This window comes from Pseudorasbora parva, chromosome 4 (assembly GCF_024679245.1).
Source record: "Pseudorasbora parva isolate DD20220531a chromosome 4, ASM2467924v1, whole genome shotgun sequence".
Classification (NCBI taxonomy): domain Eukaryota; kingdom Metazoa; phylum Chordata; class Actinopteri; order Cypriniformes; family Gobionidae; genus Pseudorasbora; species Pseudorasbora parva.
In genome coordinates, this window is record NC_090175.1 from 46,842,034 (window position 1) to 46,851,954 (window position 9,921).

The window sequence follows — 9,921 nt, forward strand, 5'->3', positions numbered from 1 at the left end:
ACGTTTTGATAAACAACTTGCAACGAAAAGGTAAAAGAAGAAGGAATGCGCAAAGTCCAGAATTTACATCGGAAAAGCCTTCGAAAAGTGCCGAGAACTCCGGTGGCACAGAGGGGAGATGGAGTGGAAGGGTCTAGCTAGCCTCGGTTTTACTCCAGTTACTCCACCCAGGATCGCTTAGAGCACTTTTAATAACTAGTCTAACTCAAACATTCTGGGAATGTTTTAAGATAAAAACTGAAAGAGTCTGAAGCTTATGGTGAGTTAGTTATAGCCTACCTTTAGCTTTTTACTTCTGGCAACTGCAGATAGGCTTCAAAATTAATAAAAGTTGTGTTCATCCGAGAATTCTCATGATGGACAAAACGTGTGAGTATCATAAACTTTTGTTTTGGGAAAATTGTATTGGGTTTTTCTCAAGGAAACCAGCATGATGCAAAACGCTGGTTGGCCTCCTCGTAGACTGTAAAAAAAAATGGACATAGATCACCCATAGATTTCTGAAGAGAGTTTTTGAAGCCTCAAAGTCGGCCGTTGCCATCTTGACAGCGCGTCACCGCGCATCCCTCCCGGATAACTGAAAATGGGCACAGAGATGAGATGTGGGTAGAGCTGAGGTGACATGATGACTGACAAACAGCAGACAAACGGCAATCCACTTGTCACTCAAAGTGGCCACGCCCTTAATTACACAAATAAAGCCATCTTTTACTCACTCTGCTGTTCCAATGCCCTGTCTTTCTATCTTTTTCAGACCTCAAAAGCAGAAATTTTAAAAACTAGCCCTGCACTTGCTCCTTTCTATAATGCTCCTTTCTATAATGGCAGTGAAAAGCGACCAAAACTTTACACAAAAAATTACAAAAATTATACAACACAAAAGTATCACAATGATGCAGTGAGATGCACACCATATATGGAAAGTGTTCGGACCGCATACTATACGGTTGTGCAAAAAATAAACCATATTATTCGGTCAAAATGCTGAGTTCTGCCGTTACTCTTTGCGTGCTCCTGTGACCTCATATGAGCCGTCAGCAGCCCATCACAAAATGTTGTCATGACAACCGGTACACAGCATTCACCTTTTATTATTAGTTTTATTAGTAGTATTATTTCTTATACACCTTCTAGAAAAGTCGAGAGTTGCGTTTGTTATTATTGAGCCTGATTTCTCAATATCATGCGTTTCCTTATCCTGGGTGCCATGCCAACAGTGCGAGTTATAGTAAGCATGAGTGCAGCAGCTTCTGACAGCTGGCATGCACAAAGTAACAGCCAAGCTCAGTATTTTGACCGAATAATACGGTTTATTTCTCACAAAGCCTTAACACTTTCCATATATGCTACGCGTCTCACTGTATCATTGCGTGATCATTTTAATATATATATATATGTATTTTTTATGTTTTAACCTGATCGCCATTCACTGCCATTATAGGAAAGAGCACGTGCAGGACTATTATTAACATTTTAGCTTTTGAGGTCAGAAAAAGAAGGACATAGGGCATTGGAACAACAGCAGGGTGAGTAAAAGATGGCTTTACTTTAATTTCAGGGTGAACTATGCTTTTAAGGCTTTATTTAATGTAAAGTTATTTTAAAAATGCACCCCCTCACAGTTGTCATGAAGGGCAAAATTAGCTGTACAGACCAAAACCACAATTTGTATCAAGCTGTAAACATGTTTGAACATGGAGCTCAATGAGATTGTTCTCTCTTTTGTAGCCTGTCTAAAGGTGCCAGTCGATGAATTGCAGTTTAAACCGTGTTGGCTCCCAGTGAAACTGGAGGAATTTGTTTTCTTGGAAACTGGGGGGTTTTGCGGCTTGGTTGGCCTACAAAGTGACGTCATACCTGCCCCACTCGAGGGGTGCCCAATCATGTTCCTGTATCCGACTATTCTATGGGTATCTTTCACCATACACAAGAGACTGTCCATGAATTTTCTTAGCAATGACTTTCCTGGGGGTAGGTTTCTAGGTCATTCACTAGCATTCCTCATTACAAGGCTTGGGGCTCACACAGACACACACACAAAGACAATGTAGCATCTTCAGTTCCTTCAAATCCTGCAGCTCCAATCCTCATCTAACATAATTGAACCAGATGAAGATCTTTAGGAGATTTTGATAATGTGATAGATACACAATCTCTAAACAATAAGGACATGTGTCCAAATTACTAAATAACCATCAGAAGTATTAAGATAAACTAAACTCTAGCAGAAAAGGCTCAGGTCTCACATTCATTTATGGTTGAGTCAAGGTTGACAGAAGAGCTCTGAGAGACTTTTTCACTACATTAACTTGTAATTATATAGGATTACCCTCCTTATAACAGTTAACACTAACCCGACTTGTGCAATGGGTTTTGTGGATAACGTTACTATAGATATGTTGTCTGTCTGTCTGTCTGTCTCTATTATATATAACATCTATGCAACATTTTAAACAGTAAGTACCGTACCTTACCATATCATCAATATTACATTCACAATGTGGCACAAGGAAGACAAAACCTAATGATTTAAGTACTTATTTTAAGTTAAAAGCAAATAAAGGAGTACACATATGATATCTGCAAAAGGTATCCAATAATCATTCATAAGTCCTGTACATTTCTATCCTACGACAGATGACGAGTCAAAATGTAACGTTACGTTAACGTGGCGAAAAGTTTCGGATCTCACACACACTCCAGCCTTACTGGGAATGCTAGCAAGCTATGCTAGCACATCACATTACTTACGTTTGACACGATTATCTGTAGTACATTCCCTTGTGTGATAACAGGCGTTTATAGAATCGAATACCAAAGGCTGATTTATTTGACCAATTATCAATAGGCAGTGTAAACCGCTCTCACCAAATACTTGAGGCTTCGAGTCTGACGACAGCACACGAGGCGTGGTTTGTTCAAGAGTTCAAGGAGCATGCGTCGTTTACATGCTCCGAGAAAACCGCACACTTCAACCATGACTTCAACAGCAATCTAATCGTGCGGAAGCCCTCGTTGCGTTTGTTTGCTTTTTACTCAGTTAAAACAAGAATGATATCACAGTGTTATACGATGAAAAAAGCTAATTTAGCTTTTTGGGAATAATGTTTTATAATACTGTAAAATCACATGACTTGGTAAGGCAACAATTTTTATTACACATACAAAATACAGGAATGTTACATGTATGTATGTATGTATGTATGTGTGTGTGTGTGTGTGTGTGTGTGTGTGTGTGTGTGTGTGTGTGTGTGTGTGTGTGTGTGTGTGTATTTTTGGGGGAACTATATCCCTAACACAGCTTAAATTTTCATAGTAATTCACTGGTGTGATCAGATCCATTTTTTTATTTTTATTTTGGGGGGGGGTGGGGGGGGTTGTCCATGTCCTCAGATGACTGTGTAATAAATCTTAACTATATTAACATTGTATTGTTTAAAGGACTGTTCATTCGAAAGAAAACGTTATAAAAAAAAGCAGTTTAAAATAGAAATGTGTCAATCACATATGCTTAGTGGTGAGAAATTCTCATGGAAATTCTCTTCCACTGTTTCTATTGCAAGAGCGGGCGAGTCACGGCTCACTGCTGCCACCCACTGGCAGGTGTCTTTGTTAACTGTCGATTCATTATGTCAAAGCAAAACTATTGTAATAAGTATATTAAATAATAAAATGTCTCGATTTTTTGGTCTAAACTCTAAAGTTTAAATATTTTTTGCTGAAATCTCCATTAGGGCAATCAATAAAGAATCTCTTGAGCTATGACCTTGATTTTCTTTGTTTGACATTGACATTAAAAGCAAATGTTTCCTTAACACATTCAGCTGATTGGGTGTATAAAATAGAACAGGCGATTTATTTCTGAGCATAGGTTATTATGGATAAGGATATATAGCTACATGTGGAATTTTTTTTAACTTCATTTTCATACATGTATCCTTAACAGTTCAATTTAAATTCCATTTGGGTTGTTGTTGTTTATTCTGAGACATTTATTTTTAGGAATTTCTTATACAGTCAAACCAAAAATTATTCAGACACCAGATATATATATTTTACTAGGCCTAGTGAGTGCAGGACACCACCTAAATGATTATTAGGAACACCATACTAATACTGTGTTTGAGTATTCGCCTTCAGAACTGCCTTACGTCCACGAAGCTCCCGTTCCACCACACCCCAAAGATGCTCTATTGGGTTGAGATCTGGTGACTGTGGGGGCCATTTAGTACAGTGAACTCATTGTCATGTTCAGAAACCAATTTGAAATGATTTGAGCTTTGTGATTTGCTGCATTATCCTGCTGGAAGTATCCATCAGAGGATGCACTAAGGGGCCTAAAGTGTGCCAAGGAAACATCCCCCACACCATTACACCACCACCACCAACCTGCACAGTGGTAACAAGGCATGATGGATCCATGTTCTCATTCTGTTTACGCCAAATTCTGACTCTACCATCTGAATGTCTCAACAGAAATCAAGACTCATCAGACCAGGCCACATTTTTCCAGTTTTCAACTGTCCAATTTTGGTGAGCTCGTGCAATTGTAGCCTCTTTTTCCTATTTGTAGTGGAGATGAGTGGTACCCAGTGGGGTCTTCTGCTGTTCTAGCCCATCCGCCTCAAGGTTATATGTGTTGTGGCTTCACAAATGCTTTGCAGCATATCTTGGTTGTAATGAGTGATTATTTCAGTCAAAGTTGCTCTTCTATCAACTTGACTCAGTCGGCCCATTCTCCTCCGACCTCTAGCATCAACAAGGCATTTTTGCCCACAGGACTGCCACAGACTGGATGTTTTTCCATGTGATTGGTTGATTAGATAATTGCATTAATGAGAAATTGAACAGGTGTTCCTAATAATCCTTTAGGTGAGTGTATAGTTAATTTATGTAAATGAGAATAACAAAATAAAGTAAACTGTGACATTCCAAAAATTCTTCATACAGTGCACTAGTCCCAGTAAAAAACGATTTAAAAAAAATATTTGACCAAAATGATTCCGACACTTTGATCTGAACATGTTTTGCTCACATGTTTTTTCTTTATTTCCTAATGCGACCTTTTGCACCACAGATTGAACAAAATCAAGCATTGCTTGTCCAAAATTGGTGATCTAATTGTGTAGGCTATACTTATATTTAACAGCTGACAGCTGATTGGTTAATTGTAATCCATTACATAGCCTACCTTTCTATCAAAGTTATCGGATATTATCAAGAAGATTCATTTGTTCTGAAACAGTTTAACACAAAGTTCTTGTAATATTTTATTTTTTTTACCATATAAACTGTGATAATGTGAAGAAATGTAGGTTTCTGAATGGTTGTTGGTTTGACTGTGTCTCTCTTCCTCATAGACAAAGGCTATCACACGCATTCTCCCGCGATTTTAGAAACTATTTTATAGTCAGACTCTGACTAGGACATGCTGCTCTGCACCTTCTTTCACCAGTAAAAGGCGCGATGAGTAGGCTCAGTCTCACGCTGCATCACTTATCAATACTCAATACACGCCTACTCAATACCGCGAGATGGTCGCGTGCCAGTAGCACTACCGCAGAACAGCAGTAGCAGTGCGGCTGGATGCTCGCTCGCTCGATCAGTCGATGCTGCATTGCAGTGGCATTGGTCTGATGTGCGTTAAAGTGGACCAGGTTGCATAATCAGAAGAGAACCATTCCGCAAACTTCGCTTTGTAAAAACCCAAGGCGTGAATGGAAGGGGTGGGGGTATAACGGAGTAGGCTACTCTTGTCTTGACCCAGCCTGTCGCAGTGAAACGTGAGAGAGGGGAAGGGCACTTTCAAAGCAAACAAGCACCAAACAGTCCACAGAATTAATGAGGTTATCTGTCACTGGATAACCACACAGTGACAGGTAGCCTGTGGCAAGCCGTTTTCATATGTGTTTCTTTAAACTTGCCATCGTTAATAGTGCTTTTTGAATAGGCTTATCAATCTAACATTAATTCCACTTTCTTTTTTTCCACATTAATATCAATATGGGCTATGACTTTATTTTCTACTAGTCACAGTCTCAAATGTGTGACCATGAACCACAAAACCAGTCACAAGGGTCAATGTTTTGAAATTAAGATTTACACATCATCTGAAAGCTAAATAAATGTGCTTTCTGTTGATGTATTTTTTGTTAGAACATTAGGACAAACATTTGGCTGAGATGCAGCTATTTGAAAATCTGGAATCTGAGGGTGCAAAGACTGAGAAAATCACCTTTACAGTTGTCCAAATTAAGTCCTTAACAATGCATTTTACTAATAATAATAATACATTTTTTAGGCTATATATTTATGGTAGGAAATCGACAAAATATCTTCATGGAACATGATTTTTGGCATAAAAGAAAAATTGATAATTTTAAACCCATACAATGTATTGTTGGCTATTACCACAAATATACCCATATGACTTATGAATGGTTTTGTGTGTCAAGATCACAAATGTGACGACGACAACAACAACAAAAAACTATTCTGCCAAATTGCACACTTGTATCATTAAATTATGAAGAAAGTTCTACACTGAAAAAAGAGCCAATTTCTTTTTTGGGAATTAATTTTAATTAGTTACAGACAAATATTTTACTCAAGTTTGGAGGTTTGGACCTTAAACTTTCAATTATAATCAAAAATATGTATTAGTTTCAAGACAAAAACATTCATAAAAGATTTAAGACCATAAGCTCAATTTACTGTATTATTCTTTAGACACAAGCCAAAATATTATAATTTTTGGCTTTTTACAACTTAATTTCACCAGAAACCAAAGTTAATTTGATTTTTGTTAGCCATTTTGTTAGTCAATGTTTAATTTAGTTTACTTAATAAGCCAACTCGAACGACCTTCATTTATTAGTAGACTAACAAAGAATAGATAAGGTGCATCCCAATTCACGCAGCTCTATTCTATGACATTTTGTAGTATAAATGTGCTTATACTAAAAAATAATAAGTGTATAGTGTGTTATTAGGGATACCAGCATTCACACCTTTGGAATAAGTACCGGTTTATTTTTCACTTCATCACATTTTGGAGCTAGAGTTAAACCACACCGTAAAAAAATATTAGAAAAAAAGTTACCTGGTTGCCTTAAAATTTTGAGTTAATTGAAATTCAAATTTTGAGTTAATACAATGAACATTTTTTGAGATTCGACAACCTTTATTAAAATATGATTAAAAGATTTTGTAAGCATATTAGGAAACTGTGTGCGTTTTATTTCTGATGACGCAGCGAAACGTGACAAATAGTGCTATTTTCATGATTTATCGCATTTTTTATGTGGTTCAGATACAATAATATTTTGAGTTTCTATTTATTAAACAAGTGGCCATCATTGTATGAACTCAAATTTTTAATTTCAATAAACTCAACATTTTAAGGCAACCAGGTTACTTACTTTTTTAAGTTAAACCAACAAAAAGCAACACAATATTTTTTTACAGTGCAGTCTTGCAAAACGTCTGTCTTTTCTCATGCTGTCCCTCCCTATTTTGCTGAGTCCTGTTTCAGTCAAAGCGTGTTAAAATTGTTCTGACCAACATAAATGGGGAATGCCAGCATGAATAACTTTTCAGGGACACTCTACACAATGGAAAGGACATGGCAGAGATCAATATGACCTGTGCAAGATATTTATAAGACATTTCAAACACATAATTCTATTTTTTTTATTCTTTCAGTAATAATTCTTTTTAATAATAATCAGTCTTCTCTCCTCTCCTCTCCCCGCTCCCTCCTCTTTTTGTCCACTCAGCTCTATGCGCTGAGAGTGAATAAATCAGTGTTTCCCATTTGGCTGCAGTCCAGAAGAGATAAATGCCCACAGAATACAAATTCAGCAGAAACAGTTAGACCATAAAACATCCTCTCTCTCTCTCTCTCTCTCTCTCTCTCTCTCTCTCTCTCTCTCTCTCTCTCTCTCTCTCTCTCTCTCTCTCTCTCTCTCTCTCTCAATATTGATCTACATTCATGATCAATGTAACTGATGATCTCAGTGGGCCTTTCTGTTCATTGCTTGATATAATGACTCCTATACTCCTTTGTCAATCTCAGACATGGGAATATATCTGTGTGATGAAAGAAATGAAGAAAAGTGGATGGCTCCATGAAGAAACGTTGACACCCATGGAGCCTTTCAAACACACAAAAGGTTTTTGCGACTGGAAAAAGGTTCTTTAAAGGTTCTTAGAAGCTTAGAAGAGCCAGGGCATTTTTTTAAATATATATAACTTGTATTTGTCTGAAAGTAGAAAGTCATATACACCTATGGATCTAGGGTGAGTTACCCCCCCCCCCCCCCAATCCCTCCACCCCCCAGCACTCCTGAACAATCCTTCATTTTGAACCCATAAAAGTTACATATAGCGTACCTTTAAAATTATGGTTCTTTGGGGAACAAAAAAAATAGTTCTTTCATGTCATTGCTTCAAAACTCAACATTTCTCAGTTTGGTAAACATACCGTCTCCTTACAGCAGAGAGAACACCGGAATACCAAACATTTTCATGGGTCAGTTGCATCAGTCCAGTTTTTAATAACACTTCTACAGCAACAGGGAGGTGTTAGAACCTTTGCGCACTGCAGTGTTGAGCGTGAGCGAGGGTGTGTTTGAATCATGCAGAGTCATGTGGTGTGTCCTCAGCTAAAAGGTGGCTATGTCCCCAAGGCCTTACTGGGTATGGATTCTTTCTGGTGTCAGACAGCTTTTTGCATACACATCTTGAGAATTCACTCTATGTAAACATTTTCTGTGCTTAAAGCAATGTTCCTGTCCCTACTTAATTACTTGTACTGGAGAATATGCTTTGAATAAAAAGCGCCATTTCATGCTTCTGGTGTGAATATAAAATGTATACCTGTCTTTTTCTAGCCCTCTTTCTTTAGCATGGGAAGGGTGACCTCATGTATTCAATTTGTCAATGCAGAGCACTTAAAGTGATTGGCAAATGCGTACCGCTGACATGGCAAAACAGCATCTAAAACGCATTTGTGAAATTATATTTTTGGGGTGAAAAATATTTAATGGTTATGTTATTGTGATTGTTTCTCAGCACTAACTCTTTTCTTTATTTTGCATTTACTTTAAACCAACTGCTCGCTGTGCCGTTTTAGTTGATGTACAGTAGGCTATATTAATATTTCATACAGGTGTCCTAGGAGAAGAAAAACAGTGCTTGACAGCCATAAAGGCTTCTGATAATTCCTGATAAATGAGTATTCAAAAAGTTTGGGGGCTGCAAGATTTTTAATGTTTTTGAAAGACGTCTCTTCTGCTCAAGGCTGCATTTATTTGATCAAAAATAGAGTAAAACAGTACTCATGTGAAATTCTGCAATTTAAAACAACTGTTATCCATTTTAATATATTCCAATATATTTAAAATGTCATGTATTTATGTGTTGAGGTCATTCAGTGTCACATGATGCATCAGAAATCATTATAATATGCTGATTTGCTGCTCAAATAACATGTTGAAAACAGTTGTGATGCTTAATATTTTTGTGGGAACCTTGATTCTTTGATGAATCGAAGGTTTTAAAGAACGGCATTTACTAGAAATTTACATCTTTTTAGCATTAGGCCTATTTTTACTCTGTTTTGTTGAGTTTATATCAAGCTGAATAAGAAGTATTAATTAAAAAAATGTATAATGTAAATGTATACGGCATGCTTTGGTGTTTTCTCAGTCATTTGACTGTAGTGTCCAGTGCATTTTGGGGCCACAGTGCATCCAAGGTTAATGTGGGTGAGCTGTACCTGTAAAGGGCAAGCCCAGTCTGAGCCATTCATTCTGAATCAGCACTTTTTCTTAAGAGACTTCGACGCCCAAGTCATGAGGGGTGAAGATGCTTCCATCTTTCATTCTCCGGGACTGACAGCATCTGTTATACGAAGCT

The 9,921-nt window shown here is 37.4% G+C and overlaps 1 protein-coding gene across 5 annotated transcripts in view; it reads right to left on the reverse strand.

The window, feature by feature from the left end:
• Positions 1 to 9,904, reverse strand: part of gne (glucosamine (UDP-N-acetyl)-2-epimerase/N-acetylmannosamine kinase) — a 36,424-nt gene extending 26,520 nt beyond the window's left edge. The window contains exon 1 of one of the 5 annotated variants that reach the window (XM_067441999.1): positions 9,782 to 9,904. In XM_067441999.1, the coding sequence (XP_067298100.1) occupies positions 9,782 to 9,814 (33 nt within the window). In that variant the 5' untranslated portion in view covers positions 9,815 to 9,904. Of the gene's footprint in view, positions 1 to 2,751; positions 3,121 to 9,781 lie in introns of those variants that run through there. The other 4 variants (XM_067441998.1, XM_067441997.1, XM_067442002.1 and 1 more) reach the window with 4 other exon arrangements.
• Positions 9,905 to 9,921: the final 17 nt, after the last annotated feature.